This window comes from Cryptomeria japonica, chromosome 8 (genome assembly GCF_030272615.1).
Source record: "Cryptomeria japonica chromosome 8, Sugi_1.0, whole genome shotgun sequence".
In the NCBI taxonomy this organism is placed as follows: domain Eukaryota; kingdom Viridiplantae; phylum Streptophyta; class Pinopsida; order Cupressales; family Cupressaceae; genus Cryptomeria; species Cryptomeria japonica.
The window spans coordinates 530,172,400-530,197,259 of NC_081412.1; the positions used below are offsets into that span (position 1 = coordinate 530,172,400).

Consider the following 24,860-nt stretch of genomic DNA (forward strand, 5'->3'; position numbering starts at 1 on the left):
CCCGAATCGAGAAATAATGTTTTCTAGAAGAAATTGACAAATCACTTCAGCAGTAGTAGAGCGAAGGGGAATAGCTTCTACCCACTTTGTAAAGTAATCTGTTGCGGTTATAATGAAGGTGTGTCCTTGAGATGAAGGAGGAGAGATTTTTCCAATAAGATCCAAACCCCATGCGGAGAAAGGCCAAGAAGCTACTTGAGAATGAAGTTCTTGGGCAGGAGCATGAATCAGATTATTGTGTTGTTGACATTGATGACATTTTTTAACAAATGAAAAGGAATCCTTCTGCATAGTTTTCCAATAGTATCCCATACGAAGCAATCTATGAACCAAGGATTTGCCCCCAAAATGCCCCCCACAGGCACCTGAATGTGCCTCTTCAAGAGCAACAGGGATTTCCGACTTGTTAAGACAACGAAGGAGAAGACCATCATAACCCCTTCGGTATAGGACATTAGAAAGAATGATATACCTAGCAGACAGCTTGCGAATTCTAGCCCTAGTTTTCCTATTAGCGGAATCAGGAAAGGTACCATCAGTCAAATATCTTACGATATGCGAGTACCATTCGTCTGAGTCTACAAAGTCACAACATGTTACCAGGCTAGAATCATCTACAATAGCTGGAGAAATAAGGTTGTGAATAACGAATTTAAGATCGACCACAGGGTCCTCTAAAGATACCAGAGAAGCCACACATGCCATTGCATCCGCATGTCGATTATCTTTTCGAGGAACGGGTTCCATAGTATAAGAATCAAAATTTTGTAATAAAGAGATAGCAAGGTCTTTATATTGTGATAATTTGTCTTGTTTTGCTTGATATATTCCTGTTACTTGTCTTATAATCAATTGCGAATCTCCATAGATATGTATGTGTTTTATATTCAGAGCTAAGGCTGCTTTTATTCCCACTATAAGAGCCTCATACTCAACAATGTTATTGGTACATAGGAAATTTAGACGATATGATAAAGGAATGGACTTCTTTGTAGGAGAAATCAGAACAACCCCTGCCCCCGGTCCCGTACGACACTTAGAGCCATCAAAGTATAACTCCCAAGTTTCATCTTTCTCTATAGAAAGAATGAAGTCATTAGGAAAAGACTTAGGGTTAGGGAAGGAGAAAGGTGAAGGGGCCTCAACTAAGTGATCGGTCAACGCTTGCCCTTTAATTGCTCTTTGTGAAACAAATTTAAGGTCAAATTCAGTTAACATCATAACCCACTTAGCTAGACGTCCTAATAAATCAGTTTTAGAGAAAAGATGCTTCAAAGGATCAAACTTTACCATGACGTGGACTTCTGAATTTAAAAGATAATGTCTCAATTTCTGAGTCGCAAACACCAAGGCCAAGCATTGTCTTTCTATCGCAGAATATCGGGTCTCATAATCGAGTAAGGTACGACTTATGTAATAAACCGGACATTCCTTATCATCTTTATCATGTTGTGCCAACAATGCTGCGAGAGCATGAGAGGAAGTAGCTGTATACAGAAGGAAGGGTTTAGAAGGTTCGGCAGGTTGAAGAATAGGAGGACTAGCCAAATACACTTTTAAATCTTCAAATGCTTGCTGACAATCCTCATTCCATTGAAAAGTGATATCCTTTTTAAGAAGTTGAGTAAAAGGAAAGGTACGATCCGCAAGCTGAGACACGAACCTACGAATAGCTTGAATCTTTCCTTGTAAGCTTTTAAGTTGAGACACATTTCTAGGAGGTGGCATGTTGACAATAGCATCTATTTTCTTAGTATCCACCTCAATCCCACGATGCGAAACTATGAACCCTAATAGTTTTCCACTATCCACACCAAAAACACATTTTCAGGGATTCAAGCGCATGTGATATTTACGAATTCTTTCAAAGATTTGACGAAGGACTTTAACATGATCCATGCGAAGAAAGGATTTGGCCAAAATATCATCAACATAATCCTCTAAAATCTTATGCATATAATCATGAAAGATAAGGGTCATCGCTCGTTGATAAGTCGCACCGGCGTTTTTAAGTCCAAAAGGCATCATTATCCAACAAAACGTCCCCCAAGGAGTGGTGAAAGCAGTTTTGAATTGATCTTGAGGGTTAATAAAGATTTGATTGTAACCTGAAAAACCATCCATGAAGGATAACAAGGCATGTCCTGCCGTAGAATCAACTATCATGTCAATGTTTGGAAGAGGGAAATCATCTTTCAAGGAAGCTTTATTCAAATCTCGAAAGTCAGTACACATTCTTATTTTGTTATCTGGTTTAGCCACAGCGACAATATTTGAAATCCATGGGGAATAGTCAATAGGGCGGATAAATCCAGCCTCCAATAATTTTTCAATCTCAGCTTTAACAAGCAGAGCCACCTTAGGATTCATTTTTCGAATCTTTTGTTTCACAAGCTTAGCATCAGGAACTAAGACAATATTATGAGTAACAATCTTAGGATCTATACCAGGCATGTCAGAATATGTCCAAGCAAAGATCTCAGGGAATTCATGCAATAGTTCTTCATATTGTTTCTGTTCCTCTTCATCCAAACATTTTCCAATTTTAACAACTTTCTCTTTATTGCAAAGGTCTATCTTAACATCAGTGGTATCACTTATGAGAAGATTACTTTGTTGAGGAGTGTCCTTTAACTGAGGGAATTATTTCACAATCTCATCATTATCAATCTCTTTTCCAAAATAGGCTTCAGTGTTCAAACAATAAGGGAGTCCCCTATTGTGATGATAACGAGGAAGAGTATCATATGCTCCCAAGAACTCAGCTAAAGCATCATCGGTAGGGAAGATATCCAAAGCACAGTCACCCGAAGGATCCCCATCAATATACTCAGGGTGCTGCATTGATAGAGATGTAGACATAGCATTAACACTAATGCATGGTCTTTTAGAAGCTTTAGTACGTCTGCAGGGATTATAGCCAAGTCCAAAGGCATAATTGTGAAAATTAGTCTCTAGAGGAACTCTTATCCCTTGTTCATGAGCACCACAACCTTTTCCATTAAACCCATGCTTAGCAAAAATGCGAAAACCATGACCATAACGATCAGCCATTTCAGGAAGAGAAGGTGGTTTTTCATAAGACAAAGAATCAAACTCTTCATAATTAGAGGTGTGAGGAGAAGAAGTTTGAGAGGCGGCCACAAAATTATTACTCATAGATTCAGGTAAGGTTGATTGATTTTTAACTTCTTCTTTCTTTTCAACTTTATGATTTTCAGCTTCTTCCTTCTTTTCAATTTTAATTTCTCTAGAAGGAACCTTATATTCACCTACAAAGGTAGGGTTAAAATCAAGAGATCCCCAATCATCCTCTGCGAGAACCTTCTCAGGATCAAAATCCTTTTTATGTGTAGTTTCAAGTCGAGAAGGATCCTCTTCAGGAGTTCCAGACTCATCCAAAGAATTCCGATCATCGGAGAGCGAGGATTCATCGATAGGTTTCTTGTTTAAAGAGTCATCACTAGACGAGGATGGCTTAGAAGAACTCCCTTTGGAAGTAGATGTTTGTAGACAAGCTTGAAAATTAGTATCACCCATCAAAGTGTATGTCTTATTGTTATAAACGAATTTAACTTGTCTATGCAATGTAGAGGGGACAGCTTGCATGCTGTGAATCCAAGGCCTCCCTAATAACAAGTTATATGTTAAATTTCCTGGCATAACATGGATAGGAGTAGGCAAAGTAACAGGTCCTACTGTGAGAGGTAAGGTGATGATACCTAATGAAGTCTTAGCCACATTGTCAAAGCCACAAATGGGACGAGAGTCAGGCTCAATAAGAGACGTATCCACATTCATCTTATGCAATAAATTAATGCTACACACATTAAGGCCAGAGCCATTATCTACTAGTGTTCGTCTTATAGCAGTGTCTTTCATGATAACCACAATCATCAAGGGATCATATTGTTGTTGAATTTCACTAGTAGGCAACTCATCTTGGGTAAACACAATTTGAGCTTTAGGATTCATCACAGAGTTAACAAAAGATGCTATATTACTAGATGTATTCGGTGGAGGAACATTCAAATCTTTCAAGGCATCTTGTAACATTCCATGATAAGCGGAAGAAGTTTGAATCAAATCCCAAAGGGATATCTTAGCAGGGGTAGCTTTAAGTTGTTCTATGAGATCATATTCCTTACCCATAACTTGCGAAATACGGGGAGCTTGAGGAAGAATTGGTTGAGGATTAGGAAGGGAAACTGGAATAACAGGAGGAGGATTAGGTTGCCTATTATTTCTAGTATGATAAGTATGGGCAACCGCATGATAACTCTCTCTAGTTATTTGTTTAGCATAACTGTAAGGACTTACAATTTTTCTTCCTTGCACGGTGATGATTGGTTTATTCGGGGTACGAAAGGAATCATGATCATACCTTCCTTGGACAGTAAGGAGAGGTGATTTAAGAACTTGAAAGGTGGGAGAAGGATAAGCACCTTGGACTTCAAAAAGAGGCTTATTATGTTCATTCAAGTTTATCATGTTAACCAATTTAGAGGCCTTGTTCTTGTTTAAAGATTTCGATAAAGCCACAAAGTCATCAAGAGCATCATCCAACAAAGCATGATCATATCGGTTAAAAGGTTTGTCTTTTGATTCAAAAGGAGACATCTCCTCATAGAGGGGATTATTGAAAAAAACCATGTTACTAGATTCAGGGGAAGAGTTGATAGGAATGTATCCTTGAGAGGAATCATTCGACTTATCTTTCTCATCACACCTAAATGGCATAGTAACAAGGTTTATGAGTTTTTGGTAAAATGAAGGTTTGGCATCTTTAGGGTTTAAAAACTCATCTAAAGCTTCATCTAATTCATCTTGGCTATACTCATAATAATCATCAAAAGCATGAACATTTTGCAAATAAAAATCTGACATTTTGAAAAGATTGCATAAAATTTAAACACACAATGCAAAGAAACACACTTTTTTTTTTTTTTTTCTCTTTAATGAAAATGAAATGAAAACACACTAAATCTAGATGTAGATCTAACAAATGTAATGCAAGAGGAAGCAATGATAGATTCACGTCGGGTTCACCAAAATGTGTGGGGGAAAAAGCGAGACTAGGTTAATCATGCCCTAATCCTACCTTTTGACACACATTACGGAATACGAAAGAGCCTAGAGATATCGCACAATTGGCTACTTCTTTTTGTGAAAGAGAGAGCCACGGGATATCTATTAGGATTTCTATTCCCTTGTTGATATTGTAAGATCAAGTAATGCAAGTTCAAACCCTAATCCCAAAATGCAAGTATGAACTAATAACAAGATTGCAGAATTGAGATTAAACAATGAACAGCTGTAAATACAGGGATGAAATAAGAATGCAGATGTGTACCCGGAGTTAAAATCAGACTGAAAATGTTCGGGACGGGGGTGCGGGCGCCACTGTCCTGAAAACTGCACCGAAAACTGCTGTTCTGCACTCTGGAACACTGTCGGAAAGCTGTTTGCAAACTGTCTGTCCGGAGGACCAGGGCGCCCAGCGCCTCTGTCCCAGGGACCAGGGCGCCCAGCGCCCTTGTCCTGGCAGGACCAGGGCGCCCAATGCTCCTGTCCCAGTCTTTTGCTCTGCAATTTGATACAGAGTGCTGTCTCGATCTTCTCTCTCCGGATCTGTATCTCACGGCGTCATCCGAATCCCGAAACCTGCAATGATATCTGAAAAAGGGTGTATGGGCGGCTATATAGGGTTTTGCCTTAGTCAAACCCCCGCTTCGGTGATTTCCACCTCCACGAATAGCCAAGTTGTTTTGTAAAATGTATTGTGTGTGCAAACCTAGTGTGTGTGCAAGGTCCTAAAATGCAAGAAAGCAAACTAGAGCAACCTAGAAAGTAAACCCTAATTGCTTGTAAATGATAGTGTAAATGCTCCAAATCAAGATGCAATATGATCTAAAGCATGAATAAATGATGTATTAAAGCTTATGTAGAGACATGAAAACAACATGAAATCATACCCAACCCTCAAGGGAGGAGTACAAGCCAATCTTCAGTCGGTAATCTCCTATTGTTCTTCAATGTCTTCCAAGCCCTAAGTGGATGAATGAATTTGATATATGCTTGATAGAAGGATGTTGAATGATGTTGAAGTGTTCAAAGATCTGCTCTTTCGCTGCATATGAAGTTCCTGGAAACCAAAAATCGGATCCCTTCAAATGAGGAAAGAGAGCTTTTATGTATGAAACCCTAGGTCGTAAATTCGTATTTTGGCCGACCTAGAGATTGAATATCCCGCCAATTTCTTGGGGTTAAGCTTTATTTTATGATTGGATCGCGCTCCTAAAATTTCGGGAAAAATGTCCGGGACCATGTTGCACTACGGTCCCGACAACTTTTCACCAAATTTTCAGGGCCGTCGGATATGATGATTTTAGAGAGAATCCCGAAGTTACAGGTGATTTCGAGATGTTTTGACCTCGAAACCAAGCCCCCAAGTTCGAAATAGGACATAATTAGGGTTTTTGATTAAGTGGTGTATTGGAGGAATAAAATGCGAAGGGCGCGCTTTAGTGAAAAGGGCCCAATTTTATGATGTAGAGAATGATGAAATAGGACCTTAGACCTAATTAATTTGATTAATTAAGTGCTTAAGGAGAAATGCAATGCAGAATGTAAAATGCACTAAGGCGGGTGCTAAACTAGGTGTGAAATTGTACCACCCTAGCAAGTGCGTACAATTTACGACGCTACAGGATGCTAGATAGAACGATAGTGTAAGGCAGTATTGTTCAAGGCTAAACCAGCTATTAGACAAATTTTTATCAGATTTCATCAATGTTTCGAAGACTTTGTAGCCCAAATGAACAAGGCATTGGTATTTGCTAGCAAATGTCATGAGGTTTTTCGGTTTCTAGTCTATGTTCTTTGTGATTTCTTAGAACGATCTTTTAAATATTAGAATATTATTTGTCGAGTTTTTATGTATTTTTTGAAACTTGTCCCACCCATCTCATGCTCTAGCTTAAGGTGGAGGATCATTGAAGGAGTTTCCATCCTTGAGCATTCTCCCTTTTTGTTGAGTCCTTTTATGAGATAATCTACTTTTTTTCAATAAATTCCTGAGTATTGTTGCAAAGAGCAGGAAGTTCACTGAAGGGATTACCCTCCCAGGTTCTGTAGAGCCTGAAGTGTAGAAGGATCTTGTATCCTTGTTAAATTTGGTCCAAGCCTGATGGATATTGATAGTTGGAAGTGGCTTTCCATAGGTATTTGGAGTAATCAGCTTGGTCTCTGCCCTGTGGCAGTGTAAACCCTTTTATTTTTCTGGGAACCAACACATATTTCAAACTACATTGCTTAATTTTCAGTGAAACCATTAGGCATTAGGACAACATCTTCCTGATTTAATTGCTTTGGAAACCTATAGAATGGCACGGGAGAAGAGATTAGTTATCTTTCAACATCTTTGAAGACCTAAAACTCTCCATGAGAAACCAACAAGTGTCCCTATTTCCTTGGATTCTGCTACAACTACACTTGATGTCATAACTTCTTCCTCACTACTCATTGCATGGATATAGGGCATGCTTTATAATCCTTGTAACTTTCTTGACTAGGCATAGGAAATTCTCTTCCTCACATCATGGGGTTTAAGTTGCATCATAAAGTCTCCTTTAAGACTTAACAAACTTATCATCTTTCTCTTTATGCTCCTCCCACATTGTATCATTTATGAGGGGCTTCTCCCTTCACTTCTACCCCACTACAATACACTTATTTGATGTCCTATCCAATTGACTGCTCTATGCTTTTGATTGGTCTCCCATGCATGCTTGATAACTTTAGGATCTCTTCAATAAAATTGCCAACCCTTAATGCCCTTGTAGGATTTAACAATTATCTTAACTGGCATCAAATTTTTCCTCAACTATTCCATCACTTTGCCTACAACAATTGTTTTATACTTGTGTTTTCGGTTTGTGTAGTCTCTTGTGAGGCTCCCTCCAATGTTCCTTACTACATATTTTGACCTTTGATAGTATAAATTTTTTCTACGTCTTTTCAACTATCATTTTGCAAGATCCTTCTATTATTGTCAAAACTACTCAGTGTCATCAAAATGTCACATTTTGTTGTCTACAACAAGCCTTTAATACTATTTAGAGACCATTTATACATGTTCATACTTCTAGGTTTTAGGAATGCATGGAAATGGTTTGAAGGAACACTCATACATCTCCTCAACAAACAACAACAATTGACAAGATCATCTAATTAATGAATCACTATAATTTAACAATTTTCTTTACTCTCTGCAAGTTTTTTGACAAAGAAATCTTACACCTAGGAAGGTTTTTTAGAAACATCACTTTCTTCATATTTTGGGTCGAGGGGATACCATTACCTTTAATCTATGTGATGTTATGGAATAGTCCTATTTACCTCACATGTTTGGTAGTTCCTTCTTGCCCATATAACAGTCAACACTTCTTGACATGCCTTGTTGAGTTTAAACAATCCTTTAAATGGACTCTTTGAGTTGCCTAATCATCAGAAAAACCTCATAAGGCTTTTGTGTAGATTGTTTTGTGATCTAGTTATTTCAACATAGTCACCTTAATGATTGTCTCTAATAAATCCTTTTAACCCTCTGTCATGGTAGAAGTATATTCTCATAATGATCATGCACAACTCATATTTTATGCCTTGTTCATTGTAAATGCTTTTATGCTCATATATGCTAAGTTATTTTGCATAGTCCTCTACAAGTCTATCATCATCTTATCCACTTTTGCATCTTACTATTTGACAGTAGTTGGAAAGAAGTTTTCAATTATCCCTTTATGAAATTTTGTCTTAACTATACTTTCATACAGGCCTAAGGTTTGCAATGCCCCTTCTCATAGGTTTTGCAAATCTACTAGTAGTTCCTCAAAAATTTTGTGATACTTAGAATTCCTTTTGTATGCACTATTCACCCCCACAATCAGTCTTGCACTACATGCATTTTTCTATGTTTACACTAGTCTTTCTTTTGCTAATTTTTTGCCTCATAGGTCCACTCAAAAGATCCTATAAGATCTTGATGAGCATTAGGGTGTAAAATAGGTTTGACATCTTCTCATTGTTTTGATGGCAATGGGTTCAACATGTTCTAAGAGGAACTGAAAGAAACCTCCATACATGCTTTGGTAGAAGCAATAGTTAGTTTTTCATTCATAATGAAGTTTTAAACATTGCATAAGCCTTGGCATGCTAAAGGTTATCATTAATAGTCTTTTGATAGTCCCTAAGATCGTTTATAAACATTTCATTCTCAAGCTTTGGTAAGGTAAAAGTACATTAGCAAAATTTCTCAACCATTTATACAAGGCTAAGACCTTTATAGGTCTCCTGGAGGTATTTTAGCAATCAAATGCGTAGACCTATTTGGTATGGAAGGAATCACTCCCCTTTTCACCATCATCTCCGATTTCATAAACTTAATATTATCATTCCCAAACCCTCTTTTTGTTACTCTACTCCTAGAGTTTCAACATAACTTACCTTTTTGACTTATGGTGCTAGTAAATCAATTTTTTGTGCCTATCTTGAACCTAGGATTCCATAAAATTGAACAAAAGACCTTTCATACCTCTGCAACACACTTAACACCTATCCATGTTTCTCTTGCTTGATTCACTACATTCTTCACAATAGTGCACATATCCCTTAATCAATCACTTGCATGTATGAAATTATTTACTTGCATATCTCTTGTGGAAACACTAAACACTACTAAAAAGTCTCTTCCATGATGTTGCAGACTTTTCATAGATAAATAAACAACCTTCATGCTATTTAGGATGACCTTATTATGATGAAGAGTTTAGGATCCCCCTAAGATGATGAAAACTTACATATTCACTAGTCCTCTTGATAGTTCAATAGACTTTTAACTAGCAATATTGGACCGTTGAGATCTCCTCTAGGCTTCTTTGGGCCAACAATGGTTGAAAAAATATTCATACGATTTTTATTAATAATAGAGTTTGAAAAGATTTTGGTCTCTCATATTTGACAAGGTGACTATACTAGAGAGAAACATTTGATGATCATTTGAGACATCCCTAGGGTTCTGATGGGTGTGGACAACTATCTTTACCTTCCATACTCTATTGTATCATACTTGTCCAAGGTCTGTGGGGTTCTTTTAATGCTCTTTCACTATTTGATCAGGCTCCCTTTCTTGCAGACTTCAAGATAACACACAAACCTTGAAATTGACATTACTCAACAACATTTGATAGGGGTGGCAACAATGATAACTTTGTTGTGTAGGTTTGATTAAAGGTTCTAAGGATATATGAACTTTGTCAACTAGTCTTTTAAGATGACCCCATTTATCATTCTAGATCTGTAGAAAACCATAGCATTATACAATCTTCAAGAATGATTTATCATATTCACAACTTAATCATCATCATGGAACCTAAGACTACCACAAATCACCCTAAAACCTAGCTATGAATAACAACATTCATGACAATATTTTCACTATTTTTGCACAGAGATATTGCTTTTGATGTTTGAACCGACTTCATTTCACAATGGGTATTCTTTAAACAAAATAGTCATACTTTATTCATAAACATCTCATACCTGGTGAAGTACAACATAATGCATCCCACATAGGAACTTCATTCTACAAACTTTCGAGCACGTTGAATGACTTATTATAAGCTCCTAAAATGCTGCAAGAGCACCACCTATGAAGGAATGAACCAAAGACAAGATGATATTCTATTAGTCTAAAATGAATGTAATAAGACCATATGGGTCCTTTTTGTAGTTCCATGTCTTAGGAGTGTGACAAGTTTTGTCCATGTATGGGTCAAATTGTCACCTAGGGTCTTGTACAGCAAATTGAGTCAATAAGGCTCACAATGGGCTAAATTGACAGATCAAGTGGCCAAGGTCTATTTGATTCATTTTTTATGTTTTATAATCAAATGTAATCATCTCGAGGGGCTATGATAGTTAGGAGTCTAAGTTGGTTGAATAATGCAAAAAATGTCATATTGTCAACTTGTGGTAATAACAATTTTGCACTTTTTGTGAGTTGTGATTCTCCAATGGTTAGTTCATTTTGAAAAATAGTTGGAGGTGGTTGTGGTCGTTTGGGAGACACCTTTAAAGGCCCCAAACACTGAAGGATATAAGGTCGTTGACTTGGAAGGTAATCGAAGCATCAAAATTGTTGGAAAACTCAAGAAACCACCTAATTTATGTTGATTTCACACTGAAGGTGGATTGGCAAGAATGCTCATCACATAGATCCCAAAACTAGATTGGTTTACCTTTATTTCGCATTTGGTGTGAAGTCTTTAAGTGATCGCTACCCCATTCTATAAGCAAATCTCTACCGGGTAGCCTAAAACCCTCAAACCCCTAGGGTTTGACTGTAATAATGGGTTTTGGCCTATCAGTCCTTAATTGAACACTCTGTCGTTATAGGAGATGATAGGCCACCGTATTATATGTCATTTTCAAAAGCCATTAAGAGGAAACAACAGGGCGAAGTGGATGAAGAACTAACCCTAGGTCTGGCATCTCTATGTGACAGACCAATTTGATGAGTTCAGTGCATGAGAATTGAGTGGTAGAGCACTGGAAAGAGGTTTGAATGTGGTAGAAGAGTATTTTGGAGGCTGACATAGAATTTCATGGCTAGTGGTAGTCATCAATTAGGAGAACCAAACAAGTTTGTGGAAAGTGTTCAGTCAAGTAGGCCTAATAGCCCTATTAGGGTTGTTGGTGCAATATAGGTTGGGATATCTGCAAGTTGGTCTGGAACCTGAAAGTGAGATATTGTTGGGAATTCCCAAAAGGGTATCTAAAAATATAATTTTTTTGCCTAGGTCCTCAGGATGCCAAAAGTTATCACCCGATTTCTTCAAATGGAGGCCTAATTGCAATTAGGTCTGTTTGTGGGCAAGTGAGTCAAAATTGATGGTACAGAGAGCCTAGACCATGAAATACAGTTTCATTTGCATTAAGATGTTGTGATAACACCCCTCCAAGGGTTGTTGTATTGAAATGGTCAAGTGGGCCATTCAAACCCCTAAAGCCTAGTAGTAGCCCACTCATGTATGCTAGGGTGTGTGTAGTCACACAAGACTTGTGAGTATTTTTGTTGTTTGAGAAGGGACATATTGGAGCCTTTGAGTCTCCTAAGGTGTTGTTAAGTGTCATTCTACAATTGTTTGACTTGGTGTTGTGTAGGACCCTTTTGGTAGGAGGGTTTTGGTTGAATTTGTGAGCCTTAGAAGTTGATTGGTTCAAGGTTATCCTTTCAGTTTGTTTCCTCCTCATCATAAAACCTATCCCTCTCCATGCATTGTGCCATGCACATTCCTCCTACTTCTACAATGTACCATACACAAGGATAGCAAGGTAGCCTCCATGTCTTCAAAGTAGTTGACTTGTTTCAACAAGACCAAAATAACCTAACCCTAACGTTTCCTTAAGACTTTGACCCTTTTGAAAAAATAAGCTTCTCTCCTAAGAGCGGGTGTGAGCTTTTGAGAAAATAAAGGTTCCTAATTACTTACCACTGAAAGGTAGTGTTTGTTAAGGCAAGATAACATTATTCACTCTATAATTATACAAGACCTTTATACTATAGCCAATAATCCAGAAAATTTGTGGAATGAACATTACACTCCTATAAGAGTAAAACATGGTTATTTGAGCAGAAGGACCAACTAAAGTCAACTGTAAGACAAAGTCCGAAATTTTGACAAGGGCAAGGGAAAAGAGTGGAGGCCGAAGGAAGTGGATACAAAAAAGAAAAACTCCCAAATTATGACATGGAAAGGGGATGAAGGTGAGGAATATATGAAAAGTATGCCTAGATGGGGTAGTTCGATAACCCAATAGATATAAAGGAAATGACAGAGTTTGGTGGAAAGATATTCTAAGAAGAGAGAAACTCCAAAACTTTGACCTTCAACATTGTCCTTAGACAATTGAACAATAAAGCGTCCATACTTAAAATTTTTGAAACCTCTACAACTTCCAACACATGAAAGAGCCAAAAAGAGGATCAAATGACAAAATTATAAAAAATAGACAAATAGATCCCAATAGATAGAACTAGGTTCCATCATGTTAATTATGCCCTTTTAAGGCCACAACTTTGAGCAGCCATGAACTATTAAGATTTGAGCATTCAGAAAGTAAACACTTTCCGAATAACATTCTAACCATGGTTATATCAATAATTTTGTTTGTAATTGATATGAGATTATATAGTTCATGCATTATTTTCTCGGGTGAGGAAACTTTTTTTTTTGCCATTGCTCACTATAAATAGATCAATATAAGAGGAGTGCAGTATCTGTTTCCAAAATTCATATGCGAATTCCAATTGCCCCTTTCCCTTAATAGCTCTGTGTACTACTTTATAGCATATTTCCCGGCATTATATGGACCAATTCTTCTTGCATCTTAGGGCATGTTCCCATGCGGCTGCTTAGCTTATTTTGGCTAGCAGCCGCTGCTCAATATTTTTAGGAATTATTTGTGGAGCAGCTGGCCCCATGAATATTTATCTTTGCTGCTTATTTTTAAACAAAACATTTTAATTACTTATTAATAGTATTAATACTAATTTGTGCACTTAAAATTTGAAAAACAGAATAGAAATAAAATCTTAAAAAAAGAGGGAGAGCAAATTGTGGAGCCACATGGCACTTTTGTTAATAAGCAGTTAGTGCTTATTTCCAGCCCCTGCTTTTCTTCCATGGCTTATTTTTAATTCCTAAACAATAGCTGCTCCACCAAAGTAGGGAAAGATTCTAAATCATCCCTTTTTTCACAATTTTAAAATTGCATGGGAACACTTAATTGCTTAAATTTAAGCAGAAAATAGAGTTAAGCCCGCATGGCAACATGATGTTAGCCTTGCTAGATATTCTAACCATGTTTTGTATGTTCTAACAGGCTTTTTTCTAAATCGTATCAAATCTTTACTTCTGTTCGAGTTTGGTACGTGAGTCCTCAACAATACAATTTTAATTGTGGAACAGAGAACAATCCCGTATCTCACTACTTCTATGATCTATTTATTTTACTATCTCAGATTTTAACATTTTCGGTTCATAGCTATGATCAAAAGCATTTACCTTAATCAAAACATGCTCATAAGATGCAATATACATTTATACAATACAGAGGGGAAAGAAGAAAATACCTCTACATATTATTCTCATTCTGAATGAGCACTACATGCCTGGCATGGGAAACCAAGTCTCCCTCGAAGGCTTTAATCATTTTCCCCAAAAAGGCTCTAATCATACATTCATTTCTAAACTGGTTATGGTGAGAAACACTCACTAATTTTTAAACTTAATCTGAGTTAGTTGATTGACAAGGCATTGACTTATACATAGACACCCAATAAAGAGAGATGCATATCATCATGTATCAGAAGGCAAACCAAACAATCCTTACACAGTAAATTGTAAGATTGGAAACACTCAGAGGGCTTTGAAGTGGAGAATTTTTCTGCAACTGAGATATAAACTAAATAAGAATGTGTTAGCATTTGAATCCAAAGTCTAATAGCTTGAAATCTTTCAGTCTCTTCCATGTATTAAGGGAAGTGGTGATGTTCCATCAGGTGTCAATGTTGGCCTCCCATTTGGGCTTGCATTGACATGTGAGGTTATATTGCAAGAACCATGCTCGGAAGAAGGAAATGAAACAACAAAGTCATCGAAAAACTGAGATGTTCGTCCTGAAGGAGCTTCTGATGGCAATGCCGGAAGCAGCATATCTCCTGCAAGGATTTGCACTACCTGTCTCATGTAGGGTCGATCTTCAGGGTGAGGGTGAGAGCACAACAAACCCAATTGAAGAACAAGTTCAGCCTCCCTCACATCATATTCATTCCGAAGTTTGAGATCAATCACCTGCAAAATATTGCCCTTATAATACATCTCCCAAACCCACTCCACCAAGACTAATTCTTCAGGAGAATGGTTGGGCTCTATGGGTCTCCTCCCACAAGCCACTTCAAGCAACAGAGCCCCAAAAGCAAATACATCAGTACATGTTGTGGCCTTACCAGTCCTAGTAAGCTCAGGTGCAAGATAACCCAGTGTTCCAACCACATGAGTGGTATGTGGATTACATCCATGTTCATACAACCTTGCAAGTCCAAAATCTCCTAGCCTACCATGCATATCTGCATCAAGTAACACATTGCTTGCCTTCACATCCCTGTGCACTACTTTTTGTTCCCACTCTTCATGGAGATAAAGCAGGCCTGAGGCAACGCCCTTCAAAATCGTGTATCTCTGTTCCCAACTTAGAATATTTTTCTTATCTCCAAATAAAAAACTATCAAGGCTACCATTTGGCATATAGTCATAAACAAGAAGCAATTCCCCCTTATATCTGCACCAGCCCTGCAACTGAACAAGATTTCGATGCCGGAGCCTCCCAATGCTTGAAATCTCAGAAATAAATTCTCTCAGCACCTGTTTAGACTCACGTGAAACCCTCTTCACAGCAACCTCTAGCCCATTGCTGGGTAAGACCCCCTTGTAAACTCCCCCAAAACCGCCCTTTCCAAGCAGTCCCCTGTCCTTAAAGCCCCTAGTAGCAATCCTTAGTTCCTTGTATGAAAACCTATGAGGTCCATATTCGAGCTCCCAGTCTTCAATAACCTCAGCATCCCTCGATCTCTTGATAAAATGTAGGCCTGCGAAAACTGCTACTGTCATGACTACCACAGCAGCAACGGACGCTCCAATTACAAATTTCAACTTATCCTTAGACTGTGATTCCAAAACTGTAGGAAGGTTTGAAAGATTCAGATCCCATGCAAGCCCATTCATTCTAAAACTCCATCCCAAAATACTGTGTGTACTGGAAAGCAACCCTGTGGAGGAAGAAAACCCCACATACATAGACTCCTCAACAACCCCTGAAAGATCAAGATGCATTGAAATCAAGGGCACCTTGGGCCTAGTCAAACCTCCTGGTACAACAGACACATTTAGCGAATTGTCCCCTCCATCAAAATCTATCCAACACTGAATGCTCTTTTCAGTCTTGAGATCAAATTCCTGATACAACCCGCTCTCATTCATAAAGGCTGCGGTTGCAGACTTGTTTGAAATAAGGCTATTAATGTCCACTCCAACATGGTTATCATTAATGTCATTCAACTCATAGTCCTTGACGGTATCAAACTCCACTGCAAAAATGTGATTATAAGACATCCCATTATTGGAAGAATTGAATATACCGAGGTACTGACTGGGAAAGGATCCCTCGAAGCTTCTAGAAGGTGTCACCACAAAGGCCAATCCATGGCCTCCCACATTTTGATAGGCATGCACAATTGACATGACAAAAGTTGTACTGAAAGAAAATGTAGAATTGCTGGAGACATTTCTGAACTGTAGAGGGATTGGATAAACAGCATGGCCCTGCATTCGCTGTGTCACATTAGTGAGCTCTAGAATGCCTCGAGAGTCAATGTTTGCCATTCCACTCAGACTCAGATTGTAATCCTTGAATCCCTCGAATATAAAATCAGCACTGTTCTGTTGCTGTTGTTGTGCAGGCACCGAAATAAAATGCAGAGAAAAGTAAAAGGCCAATACTAAAGGAAGTAAAGTCTTAGCTTCTGGCATAATTCTGCTCCCCGCTAGTCAGCCAGAGGCACAAGATTACTGCTTTGAGGAATTCACAGAAAATTTTAAAGATCAATGAATTGAAGATATTCAAACCATAGAATTGAGGGCTTCACAGATAACGCCCACATCACCATAAAGTGCAGGAAGCCGTTGTAAATAAAATCAGCAGTACCCAGTAGTTGTTATTCTGTCATGAAATAAAACAGAGGAAAATATGGAAGAAAAAGGGCAACATCAACCAAGCATAGCTTTGGGTGCCTGGCTTGATTCTGCAGAGTGCTTTTAGTCTTAGCAAATTCTTCTTAATAAGTCAAGATGAGCTATTGAAGATTTAAACAGAGAAACTGATTACAGGAATCTACCCACCGTTGGATGTTGTAAGCAGCAGTAAATTGTAAATAAAATCAGCAGTATTCCATTGTTTAGCAGCCACTGAAAAATAAAACAACATTCTGTCAGCTTCTTTAGCAAACGCTCAAATATAAACAAAACAAAACAGTAGAGTATGAAACGTCACTGTAAATTAAATTAATACAACTATTTTTCAAAGTATATCATTCATTTTCACGAGAGATGAGTTTTGTGAACCACTATTTATGAATCATGGATCAACGAATCAAATGGGTTTTGTGAATCACTACTCATGAATCATGGATCAACGAGTCAAATAGGTTTTGTGAACCACTACTCATGAATCATGGATCAATGAGTTTGACTCAAAACTATACATGAATTCTGATAGCAATATCATAATTTGAATTGCTGTGAAAAATATCTCCTACTTACAACAATTCTTGTTAACAATAACATAACTGACAGCTACTGCTGTTCTGTTGCTGTTTGATGAACAACTGTAACCTATCACCATGGAAAAATAGCTATAGCTATAAACATTATACAACAACTTGACTCAACAATTTTTTGATAGGATTTGAGAGATTCAGCCTTCTGCTACCACATATTCACTCTTTCTTGGTTTCAGCCTTGTATTATCAGAGATTCAACATAATTATCAAGATTCTGCCTTCTGTTACTTGGCTGAATAAGGGTAAGATAATACTGTGGTTTAGGGGATATGTGTTTAATGTCCGCTGTCAATTCTAAGAAATTTAAAATGAATTCTTATATAAATATCATAACTTTATACAGTGCCCAAAAAAATACCTCTTACTTACCAGAGATAACAATCACTTAAACGCCATGGCCGCTGGGCTGTTACAGTTTTTCTTTTGGTTGAAACTCTTGCTCCCGTTGTTATTATTGGCCGAAATTGATTTATCGTTTCCCCGGTAGTTACAAAAAAATTTAAATCCTTTTCTGGACACTGGATTATTCCATGCATGTGTGAATGCAGAGAACATTCAACACGCCATGTTCTGAGAAAATTTGTTTTCCGATGTCTTCGAAAACAAGAAATCTTCTAATTTTGAAATGCTTGAGCAATCTTAGAAATCTTCTTGTAATTCAACCTTTCATCGAAGGGGACGATTTAAGAAATAGATTTTTTACAGTCAGAGATGTTTCCGAATATGACTGTGCTTAAAAAATTCGTAGACAAAATCAAAATGAATTGGAAATAGATTTTTTTAACAGTCTGAGACGTTCCAGAATTGGACTGTGATTAAAAAATTCATACAAAAACATTACATAGCGAAATCATAGAATTTGATTGTCAAGATTTAGACTGTGAATATATTAATAATAATTTGACCATTAAATTAAATCCTAACTACTTTTAGGGTGTCTTCTTCTGCTTCTTCTAAGGGTTTAGTTAGTAGTAGATCCTTATTTTTTTTCTTTAAATTTTTCTTTTCTAATAATTCAGTTGTGTCCCTACAAAACAGTTCAGTTTAACTTTTAGGACAAGACAAATCTTCTCACAAATGACAGTAACAGCTAGTAAACTATTATTATTGGATAAAATCGGGTAGAGAGAATCAACCTCGGAATTATACAGGAAGAACCTAAAGCCTTAGCCAATTACGTCACCCATTCGAGCTATAAGAGATGAAGTTTTAGGTAGATTAGTGATGTTTAGATTGTAATTGGATTTTAATAAAATAATATATAAATTTTTTTAATGTTAATATCGACATGTTAGGTCATACAATTGAGAATATGGTGAATATTTTTTATGTGTTGAAGGTTAACACAAATTAGACTATCTTCATTGTATAGTATTTTCAAAGTATGACAAGCCACTAATACTTTTGGTTACTCCATCTACCTTTTTTCAATAGCCCCTCTTAGTTGCTCTCTAACTCCACTTTTTCTTGAATTTGGTCAACCTAATTGACTGGCCCAATATACATCCTCAATGATTCCTACATCAAGAGAGTAAGATTTGATGATCCATAAAGTGTTGGAGATAGTCTTTTAGCATTCAACAATTACATATATCCTTAAGTGAATTCTAAAAACACTTTAAAAAGACATCACATAGCTACCTTTCATGGATGTCACTACTGTCAAAGTTGTTACTACCATATGCATACATAAAGGAAAATAAAAAACATTGATAATATCATGCAAAGAGTGCACAAATGATAACTAGGACAACTTGTTTACCTTAAAGAAACCCCAAAATGGTGAAAAGCTCCAACAAGCACAAGCATTTTACTTCTCATTCCACTATCATAGTCCAATTGCAAATGTATTATTATGCACCTATAGTTATATGGAGTCTTGACATAATCTAGGAATATTTCATTACACATGTAATGTGCTTGTACACTAGGTTTATAACCCTCGCTCTATTCCTTTCACTTGCAAAATAAACATGAAAATGAAGGATAGTGTGAAAGCTAGCCTCTATAACAATGTTTACAATGAATTTATGCGTTTCCTATAACCTCATTACCTTCCAATATTGAAAAGGGAAGATTAAATGTTGAGAAAGCAAGTTGAAACACCAAAAACCCTTCATATTCTATGTTTTGCCTTAACTATAACTATTTCGTCACTTCTACCAAGAGCTAATTTTGAGATCTTGATGGTTGAGATTAAATCATCATAGTTGATGATATTTTTATTGATTGCATAAATTTGTTATTTTGCTAACAATGGTTTTCTACTCCATTTGGATTGTAGACACTTTAGTTTCAAGGAAACTTGGAGATGCTTCATATCATCTTGAACATGAATTTATCTTGAGAACTATTTTTGATTCATCATAAAACACCAAAACATAATGAACTCTTGGCAACAATGCATAAGCAACCTCAAATAACTAATGACAACAAATCGATCCCAATGGTCCAGCACTATTGATTTAAGTGTTGGGTTTTCGATTGATTTGTAGGAGGGGGATGATCTCTCTACTTGGTTATGGGACAATCCTCATCTATAAAATAGGAGGAGGAAAAGCCCTTGTTATTACAAATCTAAAACAAATGAACAACCAAGGTTTTTCTATGAGAAAAATAAGTTATAAAACTATAAATGAAATAACATAATTAAAGACCTATGATTCTAAGAGATTTACAAATGTCAAGATGAAAAGATTGCATTAGGAGAAAAAAGAAAAATTGTAGAAGAATAGTTGCATGCATTAATGCACATGAATGCCAACCTAGGCAAGAGCATCACAATGTATGGAAAATAATACAAAATGCAAGCTAGGTAGTGAGTTTATATAAAATTAGGAAGAGGATGGAGGTGGAAAATCCAGCCAATAGGGAATGACTACCCAGCTAAAAATAGTAAGTGTTCATCCCTTTTAGGATGGTAATACCCTCAACAAGTTATCTCCTAGTTATTAACTAATTAAACTCACTTTATTGACCAAAGAAAATTTAAAAGTTTAGAAAATACCTATGACTAAGGGAAAATACATATCCCACTAGGAAAATAAAAACTTACACTAACATCCCCCTTAGAATAGCTGGTGGATGAAATGAATCACAAGAAGCCTTGACTATAGCAACACAAGCATCATCAAATGCAACAATAGAAGAAGGAGATGAGATCTCGATGCAAGTTGTTTAACTAAACTAATCATTCCCAAATGATGTTGTGTCCTCAAAAGATGATGAGGTGTGAACACTAGATGAATTTATTGATGTTGGTTCATAAGCATTAGGCAAACTAATGCCATTAACAATGCAAAGCTTTTTCAACTAATGAAGCTCATAAAGAAGTTTCAGATCATCAAACTCTTTTAGCAAGAATTCATCTATTGCATGCTTTTTCTTTCCACAGTATCACATTTCACTTTTCATGCATTAGGATACATGATTACAACTACCAAGAAGACACAATGTTACCCTCCCCCCACCCCCACAAAAAAATACTCAATCAAGAGTACCCTCAACAATATATGATCTTGGCACTTTATACTTAGTATGATTATAGATGCCACTTGACAAAAAATGTGAAGTGGACTTGATCTTAGTGCTTATAGATGCCAAATTTGCCCACAAAATTAAAGTACAATTTTTATATAGGATGAGATCAATTTGATCACATGACTATAAATTACAAGATAAATTATACACTTCAAAAGAAATACACCCAAAAATATTATTGTAGGAGCAAGAATGGAACCTTGAAAGTTCCCAAAATGAGAATCGTTCAATAACAACTACTAAAATCTTTTTTTTTAAGAAAAACCAAAAACCAAAATCAAATACCGATTGCACCACTACGAAGAGCATGAAATTCTCCCCTAAATTAAAAAATTACTCACAAAAAGCAAGTCAATGACTAAGTTATGGTCATTTGAAATTGAACTTCCAAAAATTTGAATTGGAGAGAGAGGATAAATTTGAAAAGGAGACAATGAAGTCACCCTAATGCAATGTTCATGTCAGTATAATGATAAAAAAAATATTCTTCTTCATGATGAAATATCCTCCAAATGGTGATGATGAAATACACTTACAAAATAATCCTTAGGAATATTCTATGTTGATTTTTTTGGTGAATATTTTTAGAATATTCTAGTGACTTGTTTGTCAGCTAGCAGGAAAATTTGGGACAACGGGGCCAATGACGATGCACCATGTGGCACAATCATCTTGACACAATACCTTGTGACTGCAACACTATGCATGTGTGTAGATATTACCTGCAATTTTTTTAATAAAATATATTTCTTAAAAAAAAAAAAATCTTTATAGTGTTGTACCTATTTTTTTGCCAACTTGTCCAACTACGTGCACTAATGACAATATAGTTACATTGATGGCAACCATAAGATAATGGTGGTAGCAATTTTTTTTGAGGTCCTTAAGACACTTTTTCTTAAGGACAAATTAGACACTTTTTCTTAAGGACCTCAAAACAAATTGCTACCACCACTATCTTATGGTTGCCATCAATGTAACTATATTGTCATTAGTGCACATAGTTGGACAAGTTGGCAAAAAAATAGGTACAACACTATAAAGATTATTTTTTATTTAAGAAATATATTTTATTAAAAATTGGTACAACACTATAAAGCTCACAATAAATCAAGAACAAATAAATCTAAAATCTAAGAAGGGGATTTGTAGATCAGAAGCTCTGACACCACATGTTAGAAATCTGAAATAGATAAATAACTAAGATCTTTCTATGAGAGAAATAAGCCACTAAAGAGTAAATGAAATAACACAATTATAGACCCATGATTTCAAGAGGCGCAAATGTCAAGATGACAAGATTGCATTAGGAGCTCAAACAAAAGTTGTGTGCATCAATGTACATGAATGTTTATGTAATAACATAACAATGTATGCGGAAAGACACAAAATACAAGCTAGGTAATGAGTTTATATAGAACTAAGGAAAGGATGGAAGTGGAAAATTCAACCAATAGGGAGTGACCAGCAAGTAGTCTAAAAATAATAAAAGCTCCTTCCTTTTAGGATGGTGACACCTCAATACCTTATCTCCTAGTTATTAATTAATTGAATTTAATTTATTAACCTAAGAAAGCTTAATAAAAGTGTAGGAAAAACCTATGAATAAGGAAAAATAAATATCCCACTGGAAAAATAAAAACCTACACTATTAGTAGCAAGCAAAGGTTGAGATACCTAGGGCGCATGTGGTGGAACCTACACTATGGGTACTTTTCCTATTTATATCATAGAGACATATAGAGTAACTAAGGAGCAACAAAAGAGTAAGGTACCACCAATGCAGGAAAGGATTTTATACCTACAACTTGGATTCCCTTTGCTACTAAAGGGGTAGGTCTAGGAATAGTAGAAACCACAATAGGACAAAAAAACCCATCGGAGAAGATCTATGTAGCAAGGTGTCTTTCCCCTATCTATCAGAGAGGTAGGTGGGGGAACTAAAGAAACCATTGCAGCTTGTGAGAACTTAGGGGGAATAGGAGGTCATCCTAATGAATTACTTGTCCTATAGGTGTAGGAATAGGAAAAGATTGTAAAAGAAGAGGATCCTAGAGGACTCACATTGAACTTTTGATAACCTTTAAATAAGATGTCATTGCAAGGCTCTAGGGTCATGAAGATTGAACTTTTGATAACCTTTAAATAAGATGTCAATGCAAGGCTCCAGGGTCATGAAGATGAAGGACATAAATATTGCACAGAGAAACCTCCACATAATGCTAGTGGCTCATATCTAATATGTTGGATAGTATGCACTACATTGTCATGTTAAAACTTAAGGCACTTATGCATGACTAAAGCAATTGCTTGGATGGAAGTAAGTCATGGTAGGCCCAACTTTACAAGGAAGCAGTAATAGGTAGGAATGATGGAAAAGAGGGTATCCAAGAACTTGGGTCTAACCTAGACCAACAAAGTGATAAAACCCAAAATAAGAAGAGAGAAGTTGTCACGTGTCTATATGAAGACTTCTAAATTTTTGTACTTATCTTGTTATAGTTTGTTGACATAAAGAAGTTCATGTATAATAATATTAACCATATTGGTAGGGTCAAAAAGAACCCCATTGACAATTTTCTTGTTGAACTAAGTATGTATGAAAGGGGCCACACTCTATGCCTTTAGGCACATTGGCAAAGTAGAAGCATACGATAGGATCATGAATGTTGCATGCCAAGGTGATTGAGGGTGAGCATCCATCATACCCATCATATCTACTAAGGAGGAAGGAGGCCTAACAACAAGGAGTGGAAACAAGACTAATGGAGTTTGCAATTTTTTTAGGAAGGGGGTCTATATAGATTTGTAAGTTTTGGTTAGTAAGTCAAAATAGACTTTTTTGACTTATTATGACTATCTAGGATTTAGATGGTACCTGAATCGATGTGATCTTGGACTAAATGTTTGAGATGTATACATCATTCAGTATCATATCCTTAAACTTCATGGAACTGATAGAAATCTTTGGGATCATACAAAGTAGGGAGAGGCTGACTAGTTGGAAGCGGTTGAATGGGTGTTGATTGCATTAAATTATTTTTTAAGACTCTTTACATTATGTTGTGGAGAGACTCAAGCATACATCATTCAGTATCATGTCCTTAAACTTCATGGAACTGATAGAAATCTTTGGGATCATACAAAGTAGGGAGAGGCTAATTAGTTGGAAGGGGTTGAATGGATGTTGATTGGTTTAAATTATTTTTTAAGACTTTTTACATTATGTTGTGGAGAGACTCGAACAATTTTGTAAACTATTGTACTTCAGAGATACTACAATAAAAACATCAATTGATAATTATTTACCATGTTAGTTTATTTTAAAAATTTGTGAATTAAAAGAGGATCTACTAAAGATATTAGAGGTAGTCAATCCCCTATACTGATTTTATTGTTTCCCCTGTTATAACAAAAAGTTAAAAATTCAAAGGATTTGGTGGGTAATGGATTATTCTTATGACATGGTGGCGTCTGAAAATCATATTTTAACGCTTCTGGAAGGGGAGAATCTTAGAAAATAGAGTTTTTATATAGAGTGATGCCGGTTTACACTCTTTGTACGATAGCCTCTATATGGGTGTTTTTTTTTTTTATTATTAAATTTGTATAAAGAGAGTCAATTTCTAAGAGGTGGCTGTTTTTTTAAATTTTTTAATTAAATAGTCAAGGATCAATTGTAGACTTAAAACATTTTAGCCCGCGATTAGTTAAGATGTTTTGCTATTTGACTGTGAGCTTTTGACTGTTTTTTCAAGATATCATACTTTCAGTAATGATTAGTATATGTTATTTTTAGATTTAATTGTGTAAAATTTGTCTTGTATTAATATTTCGGATTTGGATTATATTATGTGATCTA

General features: G+C 36.3%; 1 protein-coding gene across 1 annotated transcript; it reads right to left on the reverse strand.

The window, feature by feature from the left end:
- Positions 1-14,278: 14,278 nt before the first annotated feature.
- LOC131055406 (L-type lectin-domain containing receptor kinase S.4-like) lies at positions 14,279-17,071 on the reverse strand. The gene has a single exon (XM_057989862.1). It carries the CDS (start codon positions 16,647-16,649, stop codon positions 14,580-14,582), a length of 2,070 nt encoding a protein of 689 aa, XP_057845845.1. The 5' UTR covers positions 16,650-17,071; the 3' UTR covers positions 14,279-14,579.
- Positions 17,072-24,860: the final 7,789 nt, after the last annotated feature.

Bases quoted from the DNA above. Each gene is read 5' to 3' on its own strand.
- LOC131055406 (XM_057989862.1), bottom strand. From the start codon at position 16,649: ATGCCAGAAGCTAAGACTTTACTTCCTTTAGTATTGGCCTTTTACTTT.